Source organism: Nannospalax galili, unplaced genomic scaffold (assembly GCF_000622305.1).
Source record: "Nannospalax galili isolate Female #2095 unplaced genomic scaffold, S.galili_v1.0 scaffold685, whole genome shotgun sequence".
NCBI lineage: Eukaryota > Metazoa > Chordata > Mammalia > Rodentia > Spalacidae > Nannospalax > Nannospalax galili.
Genome location: NW_008353482.1, coordinates 3045592 through 3071939, shown reverse-complemented (window position 1 = coordinate 3071939; position 26348 = coordinate 3045592). Strand labels below are relative to the sequence as shown.

Here is a 26348-nt window from a genome sequence, read left to right as displayed (position 1 = left end):
TCCTCCCTTTTGGAATGGTAATGTGTATTTGGTTCCACTGTATGTTGGGAGTATGTAATTTGTCTTTTGATTTTATAGAGGCTTACAGTTATTTATCTGAGTCTCAGAGGGACTTTGGACTGATAATTACTATGGGGACTTTCAAAGTTGGAATAAATGCATTTTGCATTTAATATGGTCATGAGCCTATAGGGGCCAGGGGGTGGAATGTGGTGATGTGAATGAAAATGCCCCCCATAGGCTCCAAGTATTTGGACATTTTGTCCCCAGATGATGGTGCTGTTTTGGGAGGTTTTAGAAGGTGTGGCTATCCTGGAGGAAGGACGTCACTGGGGGTGGGCTTAGAGAGTTCTTAAGCCTTGCTGGATCTCCAGTTGCTCTCTTGTTTCCTGTGCCTGCTGGAAGATGTAGAGCTTAGCTTCCACTGCTCCTCCTCCAGCCAACTCTGCTGTTATGCCACCCCGCCAAGACAGACCGAATTTCCCTGGAACCGTAAGCTCAAATAAACTCTTCTTTTTATAAATTGCTTTGGTCAGTGTTTATATCACAGCAATAGAAAAGTGACTAATACACAGAGGATCCAATGTTCTTCTCTGGCCTCCAGGGGCACTGCATGCATATTATGTACATACACAGGCAGGCACACACACATATGCACATAAATAAATAGAAATAAAAAAATAAAGTGCGATTTCAAAAAATGATATATAAACATACTGAATTTTTCAGAAAAATGTAATGAGTTATATTATAGACAGATATGGCTAACATACTTATTAAAGTATAATTATTTTGTTCATCTTATTTTTAATGTCCAAAGGACCTCAATCAAGCTTTTAAAAATTATGTAAATATATTAGATAACATTTTTTTGGTCTTTTTTGAGACAGGGTCTTCCTGTAGCCCAGTTAGCCTGGAACTCACTATGTAGACCAGGCTGGCCTTGAATTCACAATACACCTGCCTCTGCCTCCAGAGTACTGAGATTAAAGGCATGCACCACCATGACTGGAAATAATTAGCATTTTAAAGAAATAATGTTACTAGTAAAAATAGTTTTTTCTTAAAGACCCAATAATTATAACAAAATTAATTGGTTTTTCAATACTCAAATGTATTTTTAAAACTTTATTTTTATTTTATGTGTATGCGTGTATTGCCTGCATGTAGGTAAGTGCACCTGTGTCATACAATGCCTCCAGAGATCAGAAGAGGCTGTCGGATCCCCTGGGACTGGAGTTACGGATAGTTGTTAGCTGCCATGTGGGTGCTGGGATTTGAACCCAGGTCTTCTGTGAGAACAACCAATGTTCTTAACCACTGAACCATCTCTCCAAACCCTCAAATATATTTTTTTAATGTAAGCTTTTTCTCATTACTCTGCTAATGAGGATTATTACTCTAACTTTTTTTTTTTTTGATGACTTATGGATAGTTACTAAGAGCAACCAGAGCTGTCTGTTTCCCTGTTCACCTCTGGTGCAAGAGGCTGACTTCTTACATGGGAGTAGGACAGAGCACTGCCAAAAGCTTCTATGGAATCTTCCTTCTGCTCTGTCCAGGTGTGGACAACCTGATCTTAAGTCCATCACTAGCAAGAATGATGAAATTTAAGTTCAGCTTTGAGGCTTTTGCTGAAGCTTTGCATGTGTGGGTAGGATAAGAATGGGTATCTAACAAAGTCAGATTCTACTGAGAAAGAAGAGGTAACGGATGTGGGAGACACATACACTACTTTGTACATATTGTTACCAAACTCCATTCATCTTATGAAAGTAGGATTTTATTATCTATTTATGAATTAACTGGTGAATTTTATAAAAATGATTATATTTCAATTTTCATCCAATTCAAAAGATTTTTTTTCACTCCATGAGGTGTGCATCCTCTTTGGTAATATATAAGCTTTTAGAGAGTTCCTGTTATCGTCTACTGATTTGGTTTGACTTAGTTATGACTAAGACATGTTTTATTTTCTTTCCCTATTGCTTGGTGATGCCAGATATGTCCTTCACATGCTCAAAATCAGTTGGTGGTACAGTTCAGTTCTCCTAGACAGCTGCCTATGCTGTTTAGAGGTTTCATCCATCACCAAAAAGGAGTGTTGAATGAAGCTACAAGCTATTACCATATTTTCAGTTGTGTCAGTTTTCAGTTCTGTGTTTGCAGTTATATCACTTGGTGTATATAATTTACTGTTTTCTTGTCATCAGATTGTTCTACCATGATGTAATGTACTTTTCTGTTTCCAGAAGTTTTCTTTTGTTCTGAAGTCTACTTCATTTGATAGTGGTATTACAGCCACTCCAGCTTTTTTTGGATTAGTGTTTGTATGGAAGCTTTTTTTGTTCTTTACTGTTAACCCATCAATGCCATTATATTTTAAGCAAGTTTTAAAAACTCATTCTCTTACTCTATTTTTTACCTGGCACATTTAGGATCATTTACATTGAATGTAATTATTCACATTAAGTCTTATGTAGGTCTGTCATTTTATGTTTTGTCTCTCCTGTTTCTATTTATCTGTCTTCAAGTGAACATTCTTTAGTATCCATTGATTCATCTGTGATTCATCCATATTTTTTAAGTGTCTCTCCTTATATAATTGTTTTCAGGGACTAATCTAGGGTTCAACACATTCAGGCTACTGAAGCCTACCAATGTCAACATGTACCACTTCAGTGAACTATGGGCATTTAACTATCACTTCCCCTCTTACTCCACTTCCCATGATGTTGATCTCAAACACTGTCTCTGCATACACTGAGAACCATACAATATAATTTTTAAAAGTGTAACTGGATATTGTATTTATCTTTCACAATCACCAGGAGTGTCTACACAGCCACTCCTTCCCTAGCATTGAACCATCACAAACTTGTTAACCATTTTCCCTTGTGCTGTTTTCCATCCATGTTCTCTATAAGTCACTGATACTTTTTTCCAATATATTTGGGACACTGATAAAAAATCAGATATGTTTCTAAAAGTATCCTCTGAATGACATTGCTATCCTTCCTAACTCATTTATGTGCTGTTTTTAAGTACTTACACATATGTTGTTTTAATTATTTTCCCCATAGGCTTCTGGGCAATGGGTCTCATTCTGTTTAACCACCACCTATTAGAAACCATTCAGCTGCCTATGCTGCAAGTTCCCACAAAACCTCCCATCCATATACATGTAATACTCATACCCAAAATACTTTGTCCCCAAAGAGTCTATGACCATTAGTTGTACTCAAAGAGCAAGTATCTTGAGATAAAATTCTTTAAGCAACTTACTGTAAGAAGCATTCAGGTCAACTTTTTTAGCTTCTACAGATGAGAGAGAATGTGTAGTATTTGTTTGGCTTATTTCACTTAACATAATACTCTCCAGTATCATTTGTCTGCTGCAAATGACAGGGTTCTATTTTCTGTGGATGAATATTAATCCATTATGAACACATGTCATATTTTATTTGTTCACCTAATACTGGACCCCTAGGTCGATTTGTAGCTTAGCTACTGTAAATAGTGCTGCAATAAAAAATACGGACGTAGGTATCTTCTCAGTATGCTGATTTCCTCTGGATATTTACACAGAAGTAAGAGAGTTGTACAGGTGGCGGGGGGTGAGGTGTGGAAAATGGTGATAAAATTTGATTCAATGCAATTTTATGCATGCATGAAAATATCACGAACCTCATTAACATGTACAATTAGTATGTATTAACAAGCTGGCCGTGGTGCTTCGTGCCTTTAATCCTAGCCCTCAGGAGCAGAGACAGGTGGATCGAGGCCAGCCTGGTTCACACTGGGAATATGGAGACCCTGTTAAAACAAACAAGGAAAACAAAAAAAAACAAAAATTATATATTAACAAAAGATAACTAGCTGAGCATAGTAGTACACACTGAGGGGGAGCCCTGTGAGACTGATGCCAGCCTGGTCCACACAGTAAGTTCCAGGCCAGCTGGAGCTACAGAGACCCTGTCTCAAAAAGTCAAAAAACTAAAGAACAACAACAAAAAGACAATTGTTGAGCTTGGGAAAAACAAAACTTCATATTAAAAACTTATTCCTGAGTCAGGCATGGTGGCACACATGGCTATAATCCCAGGACTTCGAAGGTTAGACATGAAGATCACCACAAGCTTAAGCCTAGCCTGGGCTATTTAGTAATACCCTGTCTCAAAAAGAAACCCAAATAAAAAAAAAATGAAGCAAAAAACAAAAATTCTTTAGTCCCAAAAAACTTTGAAAACAACTCTGTATCCTTTATGGAGTCATGTGACTGTGAGACTCACTTTATAGCATCTGTTGTGTATCCATGCCCATCACTTCCACATCCACTCTTTTACATAGCTCCTATGCAATCAATGATGCTAGTATCCAGTAGTTTTCCTCCAAATTCAAAAGACAAAGTTACATATATATGTACATATGTTTTAATCTTTCTATAATTAACTTAACTTTGAACTTTAAGTAGTGGAAGCAGTACTTTTGATAAAAGTTTTCAGATTGATTAATAAAGTTTCTTACAAATGTAAATATCAAGCTTGCTCCAGTTCTACAAGGACTCCACCACAGTCTTTGGGATGGAGAAAAATCACTGGCTTTCCATGTGCTCCTATGCTGACCTCTTCACTTAGACTGCGGATCTTCTTTTTTTTCAAATCCATCACAGCTGCATTTATATTATCCACCTTGAGAAAAGGAGAAATAAGAATAGATATGAGAGCATAAAAGTATCAAATGACAGTGCTGTAAGGCTTAGAAGAAACTCTGAGAGCTCATGCAATCTATTTCTTCTGCCTTTGGACAGGACAATTCCTTTTAAAAAAATTTATTTTATGTGTGAATGTTTTGCCTGCATGTAGGTGAGTGCACCACATGCATGCAGTGCCCTCGGGGGCCAGATGGAGACATCACATCCCCTGGAACTGGAGTTACGGATTGTTGTCAGTCCTATGTGGGTGATGGAAACCGAACCTGGTTTTCTGCAAGAGCAAACAGTGCTCTTAATTGCTAACCCATCTCTCCAGCCCTGGGGTAGTACTATTCTTAAACCATCACAAGGGCTGGGGAAAGGTAGCTCAGTCATAGAGCACTTCCATAGCATGCATGAGGCTCTGGGTTCCCATCCTCAGCATCTAAAAAAAAAAAAAAAAACCAAAAAAAAAAACAACCCAAACAAAATCCCATCCCACAAATGAAATGACAATTATAAATGTTGCTATCAAAATGTTATTCTCCATCATAAAAAATTTTTAAAACAGCCTGAAGTAATCAATCACCATTTGTAAGGACTGGACTTTCTTAAATGCTGGCTAAGTAAATCAACCATAAAATGATACCTGTAACTCGGTTTTGTAAATCTGACTCATGGACTTTATATAGACACTGACTTTAGAGATCTACTTTTAATTTTGATTGACATAATATCATTTAATGAGTACCTACTTGTTTAGAATAAGGGCAAAATGGCATGTTAAAATTACTTTAAGATGGTAAGAAAATAGGGGCAAAAAAAAAAAAGGATGAAGTAGAAGTGGCAAGATCTTGAAAACCGTTGAATCTTTGTGATGGGGATTTAGGAGTTCCTTATATTTTCCTATTTCTCCTACGTTTGAGAATTTTCATAATATGAACCTGCCTCTTCAAAGTGCCTTCTGATCATTTCTATTCAACTTATGGTAAAAATCATTTATAGAACTTTCTATCCAAGCACAAATACCTACAGTTCTGGTATTCTATTCCAATTTTTAGTATATTGCTTCTTTAATATTCCTTAATCCAAAAAATGATCCTAATTCTATCACTATTTCACTGACTTTGATTTTAAGGATCTTACGCCATATTCATCTATTAGTGTTGCTATAAAGTTTACAATTCTTTAAGAATGCTATGAATATTTTGACAATCATAAAAAATGAAATAAAACTGTCTTTATTTCATAACGGTATTGTGACAGACTAGATGATGGACTCTAACGTGTGGTGATCCTCTAATCGCTCTGCTACACAATGACAGTTTTCACCAAAAAAAAAAAAAAAAAAAAAAAGGTCAATAATAACTATCTTTAAAAATGCTAGTATCATCTTTCGAACACATAGTTCTGTCTCAGGTTGTTCCATCGAGCCCTGAGTGTCATTAGTGAAAATCTGAGCTAGTTTATTTCCACTTTGACTTTTTATCAGCTCCTCTGTGTGTCAATGAGTCTGGGAGGTTATGATGATTTTTCCTTCTCGTGGTGAGTTACAAATGGCAGTTAAAAAAAAAAAAAGTGTTGGTTGTTACAATCAGAATTCAGAATCTTCAGTGAATTTTTATCTTCTTTTGTGCTCAGTTGTTCCATCTAAAATGGCAATGCAATTTTCTTTGTTGTAAGGCAAGTTTTACCTCTTACCCATAAGGTACAAAATTCTCAGTTTAATGAACAAATAAAAATTTAGGAACAAGCAACAATGTGCCGTTTCTAATAGTACATGATATTTTGATTGATTTAACAAAGAGGCTTTTATTTTACATAAAATTATAATGTTAATTGATATCAATAATGGATGAGTTCAATCCTCAAACTGATATAAATCTATTAAAGTTAAGTGAAAAGTCTGCATTAAATATTTATGTTTCAATCCCACCCTAAAGGCAAAACCTATGTAAACATAACATTGTTCTGACTGGAACTAGAGAGATGGCTCAGCAGTTAAGAACACTTGCCGATCTAGAATACCCAAGTTTGATTCCCAAAACTCACATAATCATCTGTAACTCTAGCTCCAGGGAATTTGATGTCCTCTTCAGGTCTCCAGACAGGCACCAACACGCATACGGCATTCACTCACACAGACACATAGACACACTGACACAGACACATATATATACACATAATTAAAAATAAACCAAATCTTTAAAAATAATAAATCTTTAAAAAAAAACATTGTTCTAATGAGTTCAGAGGCTTCCTGTGTATTCTTAGGAATATTTCAGAGGGTACCTGTTACTTAAGCTTCCATGCTTGCTATAAAGCTTGGTGGTAGCTACGTATAGCATTTTCCAAATGCTGGCCTCCAATGAAATGTTCACCAGTTGACAGTAAACCACTTTCTTAAACCTAGATTTAAATGACAGGTCTTACAGTTTGGCTCTTTAACACACAAAGGCCCATGTGTTAAAGGCTTGGTCTCTAGCCCATGGCTCGTTGGGAAGTGGTAGAAACTTTAGGAATTGGAACCTAGTGGGGGGAAGTGAGGTCACTGAGGGTGTGCTCTTGAGGGGGACAATGGCATACTCTTTTCTTCTTTCTCTGTAATAATATACTTTTCTTTAGCAGGGCACAGTGGCATATACCTTTAACCCCAGCACTAGGCAGGCATAGGTAGTTGGTTCTGTATGAGATCAAGGCCAGCCTAGTCTACATAGAGAGTTACAGGCCATTTGGGGTTAGCATTGAATAACAGTTTTTATTACACAGGAAGTTCAGCCTCACAAACTGTTCATTTCTTTGTTGTTGTTTTACTCTCTGGCATTGTCAAGGCACAGTGATACAGGCACTGCTTAGTAGAACAGTTCTCTAAGGAGGTTTATGGTAAAGACAAAATGAAAATGGACTCTTTAAAAAATGATGTACCACCTTAGCCTCTGGAGTAGCTGGAACAACAGGTGTGTGACACCATCCTGGCTAGCCTGAAATTATTAGAGTGTGTGTGTGTGTGTGTGTGTGTGTGTGTGTGTGTGTGTGTGTATGTATGCATGTGTGTGTCTGTGCATGAGTATGTTGTGTGTGTGGAAGTCACAGGTTGATGTTTGGCATCTTCAATCACTCTTCACCCTATTTTTTGAGATGGAGTCTCGCTCACTGCTAAGGCTGGCTGGGTAATGAATCCCAGACATACTTCTGCCTCCGTCTCCCAGTCCTGGGATTACAGACATCTGCCCCCACTCCCACCTTTTACATGGATGTCAGGGACCAAACTCTCATGCTTCCATGGCAAACAGTTTACTGGCTGAGCCATCTCCCCAGGCCCCAAAATCATTTTTGAAAGAAGAATGTTCTGTCTTGGTTGAAGAGCATTCCCTAGCATGAAGGAAATAAATTTACCTCACCAGCCTTTTAGTTTAAAGTCTTGTAACTTTCCTTTCATAAGTCATATATGGCTCAGTGAAAAAAGGATCAGTAAAACACAAAAACATGAACAGGAAAAGACTCATCTATTATGTGATCATTCCAACACTGAAACTGTAACAAATGCTGCATTTCTTTACCATTTTCCTATCCTGCTTTATAATAATATTGTTCCTATATTCTTTTTCTCATTAGCCTGCAATAGTAAGATCACCTTTAAATAAAACAGAATACTCTTCTTGTACATGAATGCCTACTCCTGGAAAGCCTGGTTCCCATTACCATCACTAGTCACTGTACTCACTCATCCAATTAACCCCCTTGAGGGAGCCAGTCTCCACTGCCTCTCCTTCAGCAGTGCCTCTGCACCACACTGTTCCAGCATGCTGGGCTGCGTCCTTATCTACCTGATGTGGCTCACCCCACCTCAGCTTATACTCACAATGCTAGGACATACCTCCCTTGTATGCAGGGCTCTCTACCAGACAATACAATCATTCCCTAGATCACAGGCTCCCCATCTTGCTTGGGCCCCAACAACAGGCACTTAAGTGCCCCAATGTGCATATATCTTCCCTGTCCTGTTTCTTCCCCATACCTGCTCAATGACTCTACTCCAATGACTACAACTCCACTCAGACCCTGGTGCTCTATACCAGGCCACCCCATGTGAGGATACACATCCCATACTGCTTGGCCTCTAACACTCTTCATTAATCACCATGTCCCCCTGCAATGATGTACTCCACATGAGTGCCCCTGACCTCCATGCTAGGCACCCTTACATATACAATCTGTGTATTAGTCAGTTTTCTGTTGCTGCGATAAAACACTGATCAAAGTAACTTACAGAATGAAGCATTTATTTGGCTTATGATGCCAGAGGGTTAGAGTCCATAATAACGGTGGAGGAAGCATGGCAGCCGAGGTGTCTGGAGCAGAAAGCCAAGTGATCATATTTTTAAAGAGGAACAGGAAGCAAAAAGAGAGCCTGGAAACTTGGCAAGGCATAAGAACTCTCAAAGCCCACCTCCAGTGATGTGATTCCTCCAGCATGGCCACACCTCCTAAAGGTTCCATGACCTTCTCCAAACAGCACCACAACCTGAGGACCAAGTGTCCAAATAATTGGAGCCTATGGGGACATTCTCATTCAAATCACCAGTCTGTCAATATTCTCCCTCACACTGCTGAGGCTCTTGTATTCCATGCTATCCCAACCCCATGTGGCTCTCTCCTCAATAGTGAAGGGCTTCCACTTATTGCACTGGGCTGTGTCTCAGTCTGTTCAAGTTCCTCACCCAATACCACAAACTGGACAGGTTACGATCACAGATGCTGATTTCTCATGACTCTGAAGCCATGAAGCATGCCCACAGCAGATCCTACATGATCAAAGGTTTCATATGGGGCCCCAATGAGAAAGAACATCCAGACCCTTCTGATATTAGACAGCAGAAAGAAAAAATCCTCCAATGGGTAAATTTAAGACTACAAAAAACCAGAATGGCACTAAGAAATAAATGGCAAAAGCCATAAAAACTACAGAAGAAATACAGCGCTTTCAAAAAATGTAATGAGGCCAGTTCTCCAAATCCTACCCAGAATAACTCCTTTCTGTAGTCAAATACCATTAAGCTGTTTATGTACCAGAGTGCAGCAAAACAAAGCCATCCTTCCAATCAACGTCTTCTGAGATGAAGAACATCTCTAGTATGGACAGAGGACACATAACAAGAACTTTCCCAGAGTCTGTCTGCTTGTGCCTTGTTGTCTGAGCCTGTAGTCACTTGTGCTGCTTTATACTAGGTGGTGCTCTGAGACTAGTTTTGCATCTATTCTGCTGTAGAATTAGAGCCAAATAAAACAGGTTGGTAGGCACAGTGTAGGTGATTTCAGGTAGATGCAGTCCTCCTTAGTCATCTACCACCTTGTAAGTAAACCCTGATAAACCCACTTTATTCATCAAGGTAGACTTGTAAGAGTCATTCTTTAGTCTGTTGATGCCCTCAAGTTCAGACAGATATCTTTTTTGTCTCCCCAGGAAAAGTCATGCAAACAAAATAATGACTAAAATGTTAGAGAAGGCTGAAGAAACTCATTTTTGTAGATGCGGTGCCTATGAACCTTTTACCTTGGCAAGTAACAAGAATTCTGAATCTTCTGTTTACAAAGGCTAGGCATGTTCTCTTCTTACACAGGTCCCAACTTTCCCAGTTCTGGTAATTTGAAAATCAAATCATTCTGGAGCTTAAAAAAGTTCACATTTGGGCAGTTAAGAAATAGGTGATGGGCCAACACTAGACTGAGACCTATTTGAGACTGATTGCTGCTGGGTTAGGGAGAGTATGATTTACATACAACCACCGGATGGGCTGACTAAACTCCAGTGGATGCATTTACACTGAAGGACATTTGGGTACAAACATCTGAATGAATAGGACTTAGCATGTATGGCAGAATGCATAGGGTTCGGTGGGGAGATAGGGGGAGGCATGGATGGGGAGGGGGTCTGGTTTGAATGGGAAATGTTCAAAATTTAAAAAGCTCAATAAAAAAAAGTTATCTATATAAAAAAAATTCATATCATCCTCTGCTCAGAATATATCCACGCATTCATAGTTACAGTACTTTGAAAATATGGCTCTTCCTATCAAGAGTCAGGACCCACAGGCTGGAAAGATGGCTCAGAGGTTAAAGCATTTGCTGTTCTTGCAGAGGACCAGAGTTTGGTTCCCAGTACCCACATGGTGTCTGTAACTCCAGTTCCAGGGTATCTGACAATCTTCTACTGGCCTCTGTGGGCACCAGACACATATACACATGCAGAAAAAACACTCATAGGCATTAAAAAAAGAGTCAAGATCTAAGGACTTGCTCTTGAATTTGGTTTGCCTTGAACCTGCCTTTGACCAGCAGGCCATGGCAGAAGAGGCCACAGTCCTTCTCGTTCTACGGGGTTACTCACTCTGGGAAAGTCAATGGTCAAATACAAAGTCCAGCCATCCTCTGAACTACACTTAGCTTGTCAAGCTAAAGATGTCACCTGTAGGTACTCCTGCTGCATGTCTAGCTGAGCTCCAAGCTGCAAGCCCACATTGACTACCAGCCACATGAGTGAGCTCAGCTAGACATGCAGGAGTACCTACAGGTGACATCTTGAGGGCATCTGGACACCACCGTGGTCACTGCGGCATGTGTCACATGAGCCACCCCAAACAGGAACTGTGCAGCAGAACTCTAACTTCCTGATCCACAAGATCCTAAACAAATGATACGGTTGTTGCTGAATGCCACTTTATTGCATGGCCATGGTATCAGCAACAATGACTAAAGAGATATTTCCTAACTGGTTCAGGCACATGTTGTACTTCAGAAGATAATGCAAGACCCAAGTCATATTAGCCAGAAAAGAGGTTATATCCTTCTAACACAATGAAGCCTAAAACCTCAATATTTTCACGCAAGAAAAATATTTTCAGTTCAAGACAAGAAGTTTTGCTACCCCAAGGTGGGGAACTAAGCCCACTCCAGCTTGTGGCACCATCACCATCTCAGATTTCACAGTACATAGAGAAATAACAGTATTTTTCAAATGTTTCTATCTTGTTGCTATCATAGCAACATCATTTCTAAAAATTACCACATGTTGCACAGACTGATAGCCAAGTGTGGCAGAGGTGGATACTCTACTTTTCTTTCTTCAAATTGAAAGAAACCTTTTTATTTCCTGGGGCCTACAGCTGCCTAGCCAGAGGCTACATTCCCAGTCTCTCTTGCAGCCATGTGTGCCATCTGACTAAGCTCAGGTCAGAGGGATGTGACAGAGTCCATGCTCGGTCATCTGACAGGCACTGGCCCTTATTCTTTCTCTGCTTTCCCTTCCCTTTGGCTGGTGAACAGCGATGCCTGGACAGCCTTATAAACCATGTGTTACGAACTACAGGGCTGCCTCATTCACTGGGACAGCTCACTTTCAGACCCAGAATAGGGAAATAAAAACTACCTAATTAATCCATTTCATTATGTTTTGTGGAGACTTCCGGACAACAGAGGAGTATTAGACTAAGGTGGCACCTGAGCACTCTGTACAGGGTCTCCTTACCTCCTTCATTTTATGCTCATACACATTTGTATTTCTCTTTCAATATCTACTTTTGAATTTGCTGTTACTTTACTGAACTCCCATTTTCTTTACTTAACTGAACTTCTAACTCACAGTTGGCCTCCTTTGAAGGCATGAGTTCTCTTGATGTGGAACCTAGACCACACAGTGTAGGAGAAAGGAGAGTAGATTCAAAGGTACATGGTCCTGCTTTTCATCCTGGGGGGCTTACACAAACTCTCAGGTCCACTGATAAAACCTGCAGCCAGAGTAACTTCCTGAGAATAAAGGGTAAATATCACTATAAATAAACTGTATAGTTTGTGGTATAATGTGAGATAGCTTCCCCCATCTCAAAGTAACCTCCCAAGATTGAAAGAAAGGGTACATATGAAGGCTCGTACAATTCCCCTGTCTAATGGTGTGAGGTTTCCCCCATCTTAAATTTTATAGTCTAATCATACAATGAAGGAACTGGCCTCACAGCTAAAAGTGCGCACTCTGGGAACAGCGTAAATCTGGGTTAGAACCTGGGCCTTGCCATGCACACCTACAGCTACTGTGGGACCTCAGCTAAGTCTCAGTTTTTTCACCTGTCGTATGGGGTTGGTAACATTCTAATAGAGTAACTTTTTGAGAATTCAAGAAATTAATATGTGCTAAGTATTTCACACACTATCGAAGGAGACATAATGTGCTTGCCAGCTGTTAGAATGGCTCTAGGTCTTTCTACGTGCTATTTCCTCTAGTTGGAATAGTTTTTTTTTTTTCTCTTGTTTATCTGGGAATTCCTTTAGAGCCATCATAACCCATGCCCTATGAGACCTTCCCAGCTCCTTGCCCTGAGCAGCCAACTTCCTCCCCATTTATGTTACTGAGAAAATATGCATATTTGTTCCATTTATCACAGTATGTTTTATCTGTTTTTTGAAGTATCTAGCCCCCACTCATGGGTACATGGTTCATGTATTTTACTGAATTTCAAGTACTTAGTAGAAAGTATTATCTGAAAACATCCTTGATTTCATTCTAGAATCAATATACTTCTCTTCTGGGTTAGGAATGAGGTTTTACTATTAATTATGCCGTTACTTCTAGCAAAGGAATTATCCTATCAAATTAATTTAAATTGAAGCCTAATTGGTATTGCTGATATTCTAAAAGACAGTTATTTGAACATGAACACCTGCAGATAAATGTTCTCTAATGAGAATGTTTTTGCCTAACATTTCTTCATGTTTTCATAAAAACTGTTAGCAAACACAGTTTAAGAGATACTAAAAATCAAAGGCCAGAGAGATGGCTCAGGAGGTAAAGGCAAAGGCACTTGTCATCAGACCCCAGTTCAACCCCTAGAACCTACATGGTGGAATGAGAGAACTGACTCCTGAAAGTTGTCCTCTGACTTCCACATTCATGTTGCAGCATGTGCACGTGTGTGTATGCACATGAAAAATAAGTAAAAATTTTAAAAATCAGTAATTGAAAATGAATTGCATATAAGGAACAAGATATTAGAATTTTGTTTTTTTGGTCTTTTTGAGACAGGGTCTCCCTGTAGCCCCAGCTGTCCTGGAACTCACTATGTAGACCAGGCTGGCCTTGAACTCTCAGAGGTCCACCTGCCTCTGCCTCCCGAGTGCTGGGATTAAAAGCGTGCGTCACCACGCCCAGCAGATATTAGAATTTTAAGGATGGAAATGTAATTATGAGAATACTTTATGCTAAGGATATAGCTTGGTGGTATATCATATATTTACTTGCATGAGGTCCTGGCACCATGAACAAAACCTTAGCACATTTATGAAATTCTTATTTTATAAATTCTTTCCACTTGCCTAATTTCCTTGTTATGGTGAAAAACATTTACATTCTTATTAAACGAGAGGTCACATTTAACCAATAAATCCTAGAGCCAAGATTCTACCCACTTCAGTGGCCTTTTTAAAGTCTACTGAATTTAGTCTTCAACGAAATACATTATTATTTTTACAGCTCTATAGAAGTGTGTGTGTGTGTGTGTGTGTGTGTGTGTATGCACATGCATGCATTACACACAGATTCACCTTCAAAGAAGTATAATAGTGTCATTCCCTTAAAAACTTTAATAAACGGTTCTAGTTCTACAGAGGCTTAAAAAGCACCTTTCGTGGAGGAGAGATAAATGAGTGACATTAAAATGATGAACCCACCTCAATGCAAACGTGGTGTATTCCTCCAGCCTTGTTTCTCTGCAGAAAGCCTGCGATGGGACTGTTACTTCCCAGTGGATGAAGCAGTTCCATCTTGGTGTTTCCCAGGTTGACAAAAACAATAGATACTCCATGTTCTGGAAGTGGGACTGCCTCACTTACCTGGGCCCCCAGAATATCCTTATAAAATGATGAGGCCTTTTCCAAATCTGGCACTGCTATGGCCACATGATTGAGCCGCCCCAGGTTCCACACAGGCCCCGCTGATAGATGCAAGGACTGTGATGTGGAAAAACCTCTCACAGTTGGAAATTGAGTTTGGACTCTGGAGAAAAGCCCTAAAAAGAAAAAGAAAAAGAAAAAAGAAAAAAAAAAAGAACTGCCATTAATATCTTTCTTTTGAGAATTAACGTATTTCTAAGGTTAATTTTAAAAATTAAACAAATAGCTGTAGAATTCATTATTTACATATCTATGCTTTTTAATTATTGAAATTAAATCAGGAGAGATCAATGGATGACCTTATGTCAAATCTATTCACTCTTCTCTGCCAAGAATTAAAAACCCGTGTGTCTGCCAAGTGTGGTGGCGCAGGTCTATAATTCCAGCTATTCCAGAGATGGGGTAAGAGAATTTGAAATTCAAGGCCTGCCTGTATTACACAGTGTGTTCAAGGTCAGCCTACACAACTTAGTGACACCATATGTCAAAATGAAAAACAGAGAGCGTTAAGGCTCTAGGTTCAATCTATAGTACAAAAAAAATTTTTAAGCTATTTGTCTATAATTATAATCTAATTCTGAGCTTCAGTTACATTCTGAACAAAGAATGACACTTTTCATAAAAACATACTTACTTATAATACTTCAAAGGATAACTGCATATTAAGAATTATTCACAGGGGTGGAGAGATGGCACAGTGGTTAAGAACACTGGTTGCTCTTGCAGAGGACCTGGGTTTGATTCCCAGCACACACGTGGCAGCTAACAATCATCTGTAACTCTAGTTCCAGGGGATTTGACGCCCTCTTCTGACCTCATGGGCATTGCATGACATGGTGCACTTATATATGCAGGCAAGACACTCATACACATAAAATAAAAATAAGTAAAATATTGAAAACAGAATTATTCACAAATGTCTACATTTTACAGAAGTTTGACTGTGGTTGTGCAGCAATATACACCTATGAGAAGAGCAAGCAACCTTTTCCCAATGTACATGCACTTTTGTGTTATATTACACAATAATGCCTTCATGAAAGGCATACCTCTATAGTACTTTTAGTGCACATTTCACTTCATATTAACTAAGGAAAATACCTGGCTGCTGGGGGGGACAAACAAGATCAAGGAGTATGCAACTTGTGAGGCTTTCTTTGGAGACCACAGTTTTACATTATTTCTTTTATAATGTTGAAGGATTAGAGGCAGAACTACTTCTGGATGTTAAGAAACACTTGCTCATTCAGTAACTAAAGATGATGATGAAGGGGTGTTACTTTGCTTCCCACTTCCTAAACACTGGGTTTAAGACCCAGGCTCCCCAGAATATATGTGGTAAATATGCACATATATGTGGCAAACATGGAATTGTAAAAATAAAGTGCTTAATTTAGGCTAAGAAGGTCTTCTACTATGCCCCCCCCATATTACAGATGACTAAAATAGCCAAAAGTTCCCTTTACCAATAGCTTAATGTCCAATGCTACTCTCTGTGTTACTATGAAATCTAAGTGTATTAGTACCCAAGACATACAAACATAAATGTACAAGTGAAACTGAACCCCACAGAAAGAGCAACCCAATCTTTACAATAAGTAAAGCTGATATTTTCTAGTCTAGCTCAATTTTTGAAACATACTATTCTCATTCACTAAATATTTAATTTGCTAGTCTGTTGTGGAGACTAGTAGGTATTCAACAACATAATACAATGCTAAGCACACACAGTAGTACACAATGAATTCACCCAGTCTTGCTACTGAGGACATACAATGATGGCCTGCCAATGGATGGAATGAGTGCTTTCCATAAGCCCATCTCATGAGGGCATGGTGATAATGAGTTTTACAAATGCTACCAACAAAATCTCTGGGCAAGCTGCTCCTCCCTTCTTTCTTTCTCTCCTGAGTGTATCATTGGCAATGGATGTTAACTACAAAACATTTGTATATTAAAAAGAGAAAAAACAAAAAAACAAACAAACAGAAAAAAACCACTGGAGATGGAGAACGTCAGTGAGCTTCCAGATAACATGTACATTAAGAAGTTGCTTTGAGGGGCTGGAGAGATGGCTCAGTAATTAAGAGCACTGACTACTCTTGCAGAGAACCAGGGTTCGATTCCCAGCACCCACATGGTGGCTATGAACCGTTCTTAACTCCAGTTCCAGGGGAATCCGAAGCCCTCTTCTGACCTCCGCGGCATTGCACGACATGGGTGCACTCACATACATGCAGGCAATACACTCATACACATAAAATAATAAATAAAATATTTTTTTAAAAGTTGCTTTGAGCTGGCTATGTACTCCAGCACTAAGTCCAGCACTTGGGAGGCAGAGGCAGACAGATCTCTTTCAGTTTGAGGCCGGCCTGGTCTACATGACAAGTTCCAGGCCAGCTGGAGCTACAAGAAAACCCTGTCTCAAAAAAAAAAAAAAAAGACAAAAAAAAAGTTGTTTTGGGGGGCTGGAGAGATGGCTCAGTGGTTAAGAGCCCTGGCTGCTCTTATAGAGGAGCAGAGGACCCAGGTTCGATTTCCAGCACCCATATGGCAGCTAACAACCGTTCACAACTCCAGTTCCAGGGGAATCCAATGCTTTCTTCTGATCTTTGCAGGCATTGCACGACACGGGTGCAGTTACACATATGTAGGCAATACACTCGTACACATAAAATAAAAATAATAAATTAAAAAAAAGAAGTTTCTTTGTCTGTGGAGTGGTAAGGGCATGTTAAATGTTGAATCCAGGTGTCTGACATCTCCTCAGCAGAATTACTTCTGTAGGAGATGGGCAGTGGGAGGTCCTCCCACAGATGTCCTACAGAGCAGGAGCATATAGAAACGTCAAAGGAGCTTGCTTTGGGGACATTTCAAAACCTCTAGCACACCAAAGGAAGCCCAAGTTAACAGTAATTGAGAGTTTTATTGTGATCTTTCATTATCACTTTCTGATCATTTGGTTTACCAGGACAGCAAACTCTTTCTTCCTTTGCAGAGAACATTCTCTTTCTATGTCAGCAAGATAGAAAGACAACAGTAGCTTTATACTGTGGTTATGAAGCTTTCAAAGCCACGTTGTAGGTTGATCTTATCTGTAGAGATGGTACTGGATTGAAGAGGACAGTTATCACTTTTTATTGGTTTTATTTGGTCCCTGGAGCATGTATTCTAGGAATAGAGCAGAAAGCTATAGCAATACCAATGAAAACTCAAGAGTTTCTTTAAAAATGAAGGGATAGGACACAAAATTGTCAACAAACTCATCAGACACTCAGTAACATTAGTGACTGCCAGGGGAAGGCACATCAGATCCACTGAAATAGACTACTCAACAAGAAAGAAAGGGGCAAAAAAGGCAAGAAATTAAAATCTTTGTAGATTTCTGGTCAATATGTAAAATGATGCTGCTATCATGGAATGGTTCAGCAGTTCTTCAACAAAAGTTAAACACAGAATTATAAGCAATTCTACTCCTAAGCACCCCCAAACGGCTGTCAAACCCAGGCAAACATGCTTACATGGATATTCACAGCAGCAATATTCCCATAAACAAACAATGGGATATTACTCAACCTAAGTACTGACCTGTGGCATATGTGCTGGATAGCTTTAGTGTCAACTTGACACACCTGGGTTGAGAGAGCCTCAAGTGGGGAAATGCCTCTATTGGACTGGCCTGTGGCCATGTCTGAGGGGCATCTTCTTGATGAGTGATGTGGGAGAGCCTAGCTTACTTACTGTGAGTGGTGCCACCCCTGGGCAGGTGGGCCTGTGTTGCATAAGAAAGATGGCTGAGCAGGGGCCAGGGAGCAAGCAGCATTCCTCCATGGCCTGTGCTCCAGCTCCTGCCTCCAGGTTCCTGCCCTGAGTTCCTACCTTGGGCTCCCTGATGAACTGTTACCGGGAGATGTAAGTAAGATAAAATAAACCCTTCCCTCCCCAAGTTGGTATTGGCTAGAGTATTTTGTCATAGCAATGGAGAAACAAACTAAGACATATAACATGCATGAACCTCAAAAACATCATGCTAAGTGAGGAGAGCTAGACATTAAAGGTCATACACAGTATGATCCCTGTTACATCAGTTACCTAGCACAGGTAACTAACTCCATAGAGAGAGGGGTAGAATAGTGGTCACCATAGGTTGGAGGGAAGAGAGAAACTGGACTCATAACTGAATATAGGTAGGTTTCTTTTTGTTTATGAAAATGTTGCAACTACATAAATTAAAGGTCACAGTTGCACAACATAGAAAATATAACAAATATTGCACCTTTCTAATGCTTATGTGAATGTGTCTAATGGCGTAAGAGTTATTATTCCAGCAGTAAGAATCTATGGTTAAAATCCTGTAGACCAAGCAACTAGGTGAGGTACAGGAATAAAGAATATAAAATAATGTGATGGGGGCTGGAGAGATGGCTCAGTGGTTAAGAACACTGGCTGTTCTTGCAGAAGACCAGGGTTCAAATCCCAGCACCCACATAGAAGCTAAAAACTGTCCATAACTCCAGTTCCAGGGGATCCTACAGCCTCTTCTGTCCTCTGCAGGCATTGCATGATATGGGTACATTTACCTACATGCAGGGAAAACACATAAAACTAAAATAATAAATAAAAAACATTTAAAAATAATGTGATGTTTTTCATTTTATTACAGTATGACTGCCAAGTAGAAATCATATATGCTAAAATGTACAATGTGATGTTTTGATATATGTATACCTTATGGATTATCACATCAAATTAACTTTGCGTGTGTGTGTATGTACGTATGTACGTAGACCAGAGGCTAAAATTGGGTCTCTTCCTTTGCATCTTTCTCTGTGTGTGTGTGTGTGTGTGTGTGTGTGTGTCTATGTATGTCTGTAGACCAGACCAGAGGGTAAAATTGGGTCTCTTCCTTTCCATCTTCTCTCTATGTGTTTTTGAGACAGAATCTCACAGATTGGTTAGACTGGCTGGTTAGTGAGCTCTAGGGATCCATCTTCCTTCCCTTAACCCCCAACTAGGGTGATATGTACAACCACACCTGACTTTTTATATGGGTGCTGGGCATAAGAACTCAGGCCCTCACACTTGCACAGCAGGCACTTTACTGACTGAGCTGCCTGCCTAGGCCCAAGCTATCTTTTTTTGTTGTTTTTTTTAAGTCTTTTTGAGACAGGGTCTCCCTGTAGTCCCAGCTGTCCTAGAACTCACTATGTAGACCAGGCTGGCCTTGAACTCACAGAGATCCGCCTGCCTCTGCCTCCCGAGTGCTGGGACTAAAGGTGTGCGCCACCACATCTGGCCCCAAGCTAATTTTTAAATGATATTTTTATTCAGATTGGTGGACATTGCAACTCTTTAGTTTTAGGTTTCTTTGCCTCCCAGCTTAGAAAGGTATTGGCTCTCTTAGGAAGGTACACCAATAAATGCTAATAAATGCTGGCATCAATAAGTATGCAGACATTCTATGCTTTTAAAAGATCCCATGATGTGTACTGGGCACTTGACCCTACTCGGTCATCACAGTTATGCTACACTCATTAATTTTACAAATGTCTTGGTCTAGTCTTTCGGGATTTACTGTTTCCTCCATTAATCTGTTACTTACTGCTCTTTTATGAGGTCACTAACTGCTTTTGTATATTTGTTTGTTTGAGACAGGATCTCTTGAAGCACACAGACTAGTCTCAAAAACAGTACGAAGCAGGAGGCTGGCCTTGACCCCAGTATCTTCCTGCCTCCACTTGAAAGTGCTGGGATTATAGGCATGTGCCACCAGCCCCTAACTCACCTTTCCCTCACGAAAATTAGGGTGTGGGCTCTGGTTTCAGAATGTGATTGAAAGTACTCAAGTATTTTCTGACTACTGACATCTGGGTGAAGTCTTGCTGATAGACAGTATTAGAAGTACACCATTCTGTTTGCTCTTTGAGAAAGTGACACACATTTACAATCTTTCTGAGTTAAAATTAGTTGCTTCTAACACTATCACCAACAAGGGTGTGTGTAGGTATAGCTGAGTGATGGAGCACTTGCCTAGCATGCACAAGGCCCTGGGTTTGATCCCCAGCACCATAAAACAGTAACAACATCAACAACAACAAAAAAATCCTCCAGCTCATGACAACTGAGTTCTCAAGGAATTGTTTTCATATGATATAGGAATGGAAACTAAATAATAAATCTGCCTTTCAGCAACCTACAAACCAGTTTTTATTTCCGATGCTGATATATCCCAATTTCTAGGCAGCCTCCGTGTTTTACCAACTCCTGGGATTTGTCATCAGCAGAGGACAGAATTTGATGGGTAAAATCTAATTCTACTTTCTCCCAGTACAGACCTATGATTTTATTTCATTGCTATATTTATGTATCAATGCTAATATAAAATCTTGACCAAATCTGTAATTCTTCCTAACTATATTGCCAAATCACAAACACTGAAGTTGAAGGATACACGGTAGTAGCATGACTCCACAGGACCATAAAACAGAGATAATGATACACCAGTGCTCTGCTACTTAATCTTTACAATGATCCTACAGCTTGCACATTTTGGCTTTCATTTTTAGAAATAAGGAAATAAGGCCTGTAGAGCTTAAGTCCTTTCCTCAACATTTCTCTAAGTGACAAAGTAGAGCCTCAAGCTCAAGTCTCCCTAACATCAGAGTTGACCTTGATAAACTACTATGTTTAAGTCTCTGAAACTCTTTGCCTTTTCTTTTTATGCATTGCTGGGGGTCAAACTAAGGCCTTGCACATGCTACTCAAGTGCTCTACCACTGAACTATACCCCACCTTTCCCATTCTTTTGCTTCTTGATTTAAATTTTTACTTTTGAGATACAAGTTCATGTATTACACAGTGGCCTCAAACTTTCTAGGTAGCTAAGAATAACCTTGAACTTCTAAATGTCCTGTGTCCACTTCCCAAGTGCTGGGACTACTGGTTTATGTGGTACTGGGAATTGAACCCAGGCTTTTTGAATGTTAGGAAAGCATTCTATTAACTGAGCTACACTCTCAGCCTCAGTTAATTTTTATTATCATTGGTGTATGTTCAATGAACAATAGCTTCTTTTGAAGAGATCGTTTGCTAAGAGATAATAGATGATTCTGCTTTATGAGATATTTTCCAAATTCAAACTTGCAATGTTATATGAGGCAAGATGGTGACTGTATTTTACCAGGGATACAGAAAACTAAATCAACAAGGGAGTATTACCAAAATTTCAGCATTACCTGGTAATCAGAAAATTATTGTGCTCGGCCTGTTGATAAATATTTTTCACACATATATATCTCACCTCACTAAACTGGTTAAGTACTAAGACAGCTGAGTCTAAAAGGTGCAATTTTTCTTTGCTTGTGGCATCGTTTTGTCCTGTGGCCCTCTTAGGTTAGGCAAGGAATTTTGTGATTTGTCAGACTTTGAAAGATGACTAGTAGTGTAGGTTTCAACAGGTGGAAAGAACTTTTCAGGAGTCTAATACTACCAAGGGTTCATTCCCTTGAACACGATTTTTTCCCCCTTTAGTGTTTTGAGTCAGGGTCTCCCTGTAGCCCCAGCTGGCCTGGAACGCACAATATAGACCAGGCTGACCTCGATCTTACAAAGGTATGCCGGCCTCTGCCTCCTGTGTGCTGGGATTAAAGGCCTGTACCACCACACCTGGCCCTTGAACACCTCTTGAAGGAAGTAGTAAAAGGGTTTGTCACAAATGTTCAGGAGCAACTCTGTGGTAATATTACTTTACATTCTCTTCCAAACAGAAAATCTCAGATTAAAGGTACTAACTGCTGTCATAAAAGAGAAGAAAATGAAAGAGGAGAAAGTGGGAGGGGCCAAAAACTTGGGCATCTGCCACCTCAGATTCTACCCAGCATTAAAAAGGATGAAGGAGAGCTGGGCATGGTGGCGCACGCCTTTAATCCCAGCACTCGGGAGGCAGAGACAGGCGGATCTCTGTGAGTTCAAGGCCAGCCTGGTCTACATAGTGAGTTCCAGGACAGCTGGGGCTACAGGGAGACCCTGTCTCAAAAAAACCAAAAAAAAAAAAAAGATGAAGGTGGAAGAACTCAAGGAACTCACAAATCCTTCTCCTGTCCCTGTCCTGTTTGTGTAAAACACCCCGTGGTATTCTTTACATCACTGACCTTCAGGTGTTTGAGGCCGGCTACTGGACACGCTTGGATTCGGCGAAAAGTCTTTAACTTTGCTGGTTTCGCCAGCCTCTCATGGTGAATGTAAAAGAACGCTCATAGTCCGACTCCATTTATTTTGATCCTGCCCCTGCCTTGCCTGACCTCCGGGGCAGGTTCCCGGTCTCAGCGGCCCACGCACGCCATGGGCACCGCAACTGCACTTCACGCTAAGCAGTGGTGAGGGCCATAAGGAAACCCGCATTAAAGACCTCTGCCCCAGGTGCTGACAGCGGAGCGCAGCTCTGGGAACTGAGCGCTTTAGATCCTGGGGCTTGGCCACCCGCAACACCCGTCCCGCGTACCCCGCGCCCGGGCGCCCCTGACAGCGTCCAGTATTCACCTGCGGCGCTCACAGCCACCACCGACGCAGCCTTCCACACTTGTGCCATCTTGAAAAGAGACCCCCGACGTAGTGATCTCAGGCAGCTAGCGCTAGGTAGAAGTGTTGGGGGCGGAGCAAGAGTCTGAGGGGCAGGGACACGTGGTGTCGGGGGCGTGACTGGCGGCGGCAGGAGCAGGGGGCGGGCAGGGGGCGGAGCGAAAGGCTGAGAGGCGGGGACACGCGGCGCCTGGGGCTTGGAAGGCGCTGTAGGCCCGCCGGTCGGGGGAGGGTCGCGAGGGCGGGGAGCGGGGACATGGAGGACGCAGCGGTTCTGTGAACGCTGGAGGCGACCCGCTCTTCCGTTACGTTAAGACATCTGTCGAATCTGATGCAGAATATAAAGCGACGGCGCGACACCACTTGTGAATCTCTCCGAAAAAATAAAATGTCTGGAGAGAGAACTAAGGCGCTGGGGCTGACCAATAGATGTTTTCGAGTTTCTGCCCCACCCCCGCGCATGCCCAATGGAATGGCGACGTCTGGATGTGGGTTCGGAACCTTTACGCCTCGGAACCTTCGGCGTTGAGCTCCCGGTTGTGCAAGGAGTATCTTTGACGTGCGGCTTCCGGCCTGCTCTCTTCCTTCTCATGTGGCGCCGTTGTGGGCAGTGATGGCTCCTCGCGGCTGGCGTCGGCAGACCCTGGAGCGGTGTCTGAAGGAGGTCGGGAAAGCTACCAGCCGGCCCGAGTGCTTCCTCACGTAAGTGCGCGGATCCCAGGCTGGGAGAGTAGCCCGCAGCTCCTGCGAGCTTGCGGAGCAGGTGTCCGGAAAATTGTGGAGAGGAAGGGGAAGTTGAGAGTTGTGGCTCCTACGGCCCATGAAAACTTCAGCAGTTGAAAGCTGTACAGAGCGATCTTCCAGTTGTGTGCTGTTGAACTCAAGCTCAGTTATTAACGCCTAGAGGCCTTCTTTGAGACCTAGACCACATCCTTACCTTACACTGCTGGTTGCTGTTTATACGTGTGTTCCCTACATACCCACTGCTCACCTGTCATTAAGCTTTATTGAAACTATGGGCTTACTGCTGGTCATACTGCGCATCCACGACTGAGCGTCTCGAGAATTAGGACTTAAATCTCTCTTCCCAGGACAAGCGTTTTATATTTATTTTCCTGAAGAACTTCAAGTTCTGTAAAATTGTGGCAGGTTTATATTGCAGTCTTATACTCTGTGTCACAAAATCACCTTGTACAAAATAGAGGCCCGCCCCATACTCTGCTCTCCCCTGAAGTCATTTCCCTATTTCTAGTACCTTAGCCAGCATTATCTCAGTAAATGGCACACTTGTTATTACATTCACTCAAAGAGTCAATTAGTCTGTTTCCTTGCTCTCATTTTTTACTTCTGTCTTACACCTAATTCTGTACCAGCCCTGTCAGTTCCAGTCAAACTGTATTGGGATTTGGTTCCTGTTGGCCATACTTAGAGCTGCTACTCCAGCATAAGCCTCCATCATGCCTTGGAATGCTACTTCAACTTTCTAATAACCCTACATTCATTCCTTTCTCTATAGGTTATCTTTCCAGAGTGTAAATCATTTCATTCTTTAGCTTAAAACCTGTTTCCTCATTATACTCAGAATGGCAAGCTCTTACTGCTGAGCTCTGCATGGTTTTGTGTGTCCTCGCACCCTCAGCCTAACCTTCCACCTCCTTAACCACACTACAGCTGAGGTAGTCTTTATATTTTTAAGCTTCCTGACCTCATTTCTATTTTAGGGAATTTATTTTATGTTTCTTTTTCCAAGAATACATGTTTCTAGATCTTTGTACTGGAAAGTTTCTTTTATCTGAAGGACTCATTTCAGATACCACATTCTTAGAGAGATCTTCCCAGGCTTCTAGTAAAAATCAAGTTGATCATTTGCCAAATGTATAATGAAGGGTGGTATATGTATGGTTGAGACTTTAAGGCTGATTCACTGTATATCTCTAAGCAAGTAGATGAGTAGTGGTTTTCCAGCCTATACAGCAAACTCAGACACTTAGTTGGTACTTCTTATACATCGTTCTGGTTCATCATCAAGATATGCGCTTTTGGCAGGAAGAATTTATACTTAAAATCAGCACTTCACTTATATTCTACTTTGCCCATGAGTTACGCTTTTTATTTTTCATTTAATTCAGAATGGTTGATAATATTATTGCATATAATTCTCCATCTTATTTACTCCCCTTTCCCAATAGAATTCAAGATGGACTAGCATCAAACTTCACTTCTTTAACGAAAGTTCTTTATGACTTTAGTAAAACATTAGAGAATGGTCGAGTCTCTGGAAGTCCTTTACAAAAGCTTGTTATAAACAATTTTGATGATGAGCAGATTTGGCAACAACTGGAATTGCAAAATGAACCAATTTTACAATACTTCCAGAATGTAGTTACTAAAACAATGGAAGATGAAGATATTAGCCTTTTCCCAGAGACTGAAGAACGACAGTGTGAAGACGATGTCTCGGAGATGGAGGATGACAGCCAGGAGGACCTCACGAAAGATTTGGAGGAGGAGGAGGAACTGTCAGTCCTGGGTGGTGATGGCCCTAAAGAGAGGGAAAGAGCTGAATACTCAAGCAGGTCTGAGCGAAGGAGGAGTCCCATTTTCAGTGATGAGGATTCGGACCTTGACTTTGATATTAGCAAATTGGAACAGCAAACCAAGGCTCAAAGAAAACTACCTGGAAAACCAAGAGAAAAGTCTGTAGTAGATGATAAGTTCTTCAAGCTCTCTGAAATGGAGAACTTTTTAGAAAAAATGGAAAAAGAAGAGGAAAAAAGATATGATGATGAAGAGGAGGAGATTGACTATTTTGAAGACATTGATTCTGATGAAGATGAGGGAGGACTGTTTGAACGTCCAGAGCTTAAGGTAAGGTTTTAAAGTGCCTCAAAATCCACAAGGGCACAGGTGAAGTATTAGATGAATTGAAAAAAAAATTGATTGAAGAAATTAATTAAAATGATTGTAAAAGCTGGGTCTCTGCTGCATTAGTATAAGCCTAGTACATGGGAGGCTGAGGCAGGAGGATTATGTGTTCACAACTAGCCTAGGCTTAAGTAATGAGACCCTGTCAAAAACCACTGTCTCAAAAACTGCTCCTACCCCCCACCCCCCCTCACCCGAAATGCATACATAC

At 40.7% G+C, this 26348-nt stretch overlaps 2 protein-coding genes across 4 annotated transcripts in view; one reads left to right on the top strand and one right to left on the bottom strand.

Moving 5' to 3' along the window:
- Positions 1-1310: 1310 nt before the first annotated feature.
- Mcee (methylmalonyl-CoA epimerase) lies at positions 1311-23325 on the bottom strand. Of its 3 annotated transcripts, XM_008850616.3 has the most exons (4): positions 23174-23325; positions 14411-14748; positions 4528-4691; positions 1311-3816 (listed from the first exon to the last, which is right to left on the bottom strand). In XM_008850616.3, the coding sequence occupies exons 1-3, from the start codon at positions 23220-23222 to the stop codon at positions 4539-4541; spliced, it is 540 nt and encodes a 179-aa protein (XP_008848838.1). In that variant the 5' UTR covers positions 23223-23325; the 3' UTR covers positions 1311-3816; positions 4528-4538. The 3 variants fall into 3 exon arrangements, with proteins under 3 accessions (XP_008848838.1, XP_008848837.1, XP_029410662.1); XM_008850615.2 differs by lacking the exon at positions 1311-3816 and having other exon boundaries at positions 4260-4691; XM_029554802.1 differs by lacking the exon at positions 1311-3816 and having other exon boundaries at positions 4260-4691; positions 14573-14748.
- Positions 23326-23623: 298 nt separating this feature from the next.
- Positions 23624-26348, top strand: part of Mphosph10 (M-phase phosphoprotein 10) — an 18316-nt gene continuing 15591 nt past the window's right edge. The window contains exons 1-2 of the mRNA XM_008850614.3: positions 23624-23914; positions 25402-26080. Coding sequence (XP_008848836.1) covers positions 23826-23914; positions 25402-26080 — 768 coding nt within the window. The 5' untranslated portion in view covers positions 23624-23825. The remainder of the gene's footprint in view (positions 23915-25401; positions 26081-26348) is intronic.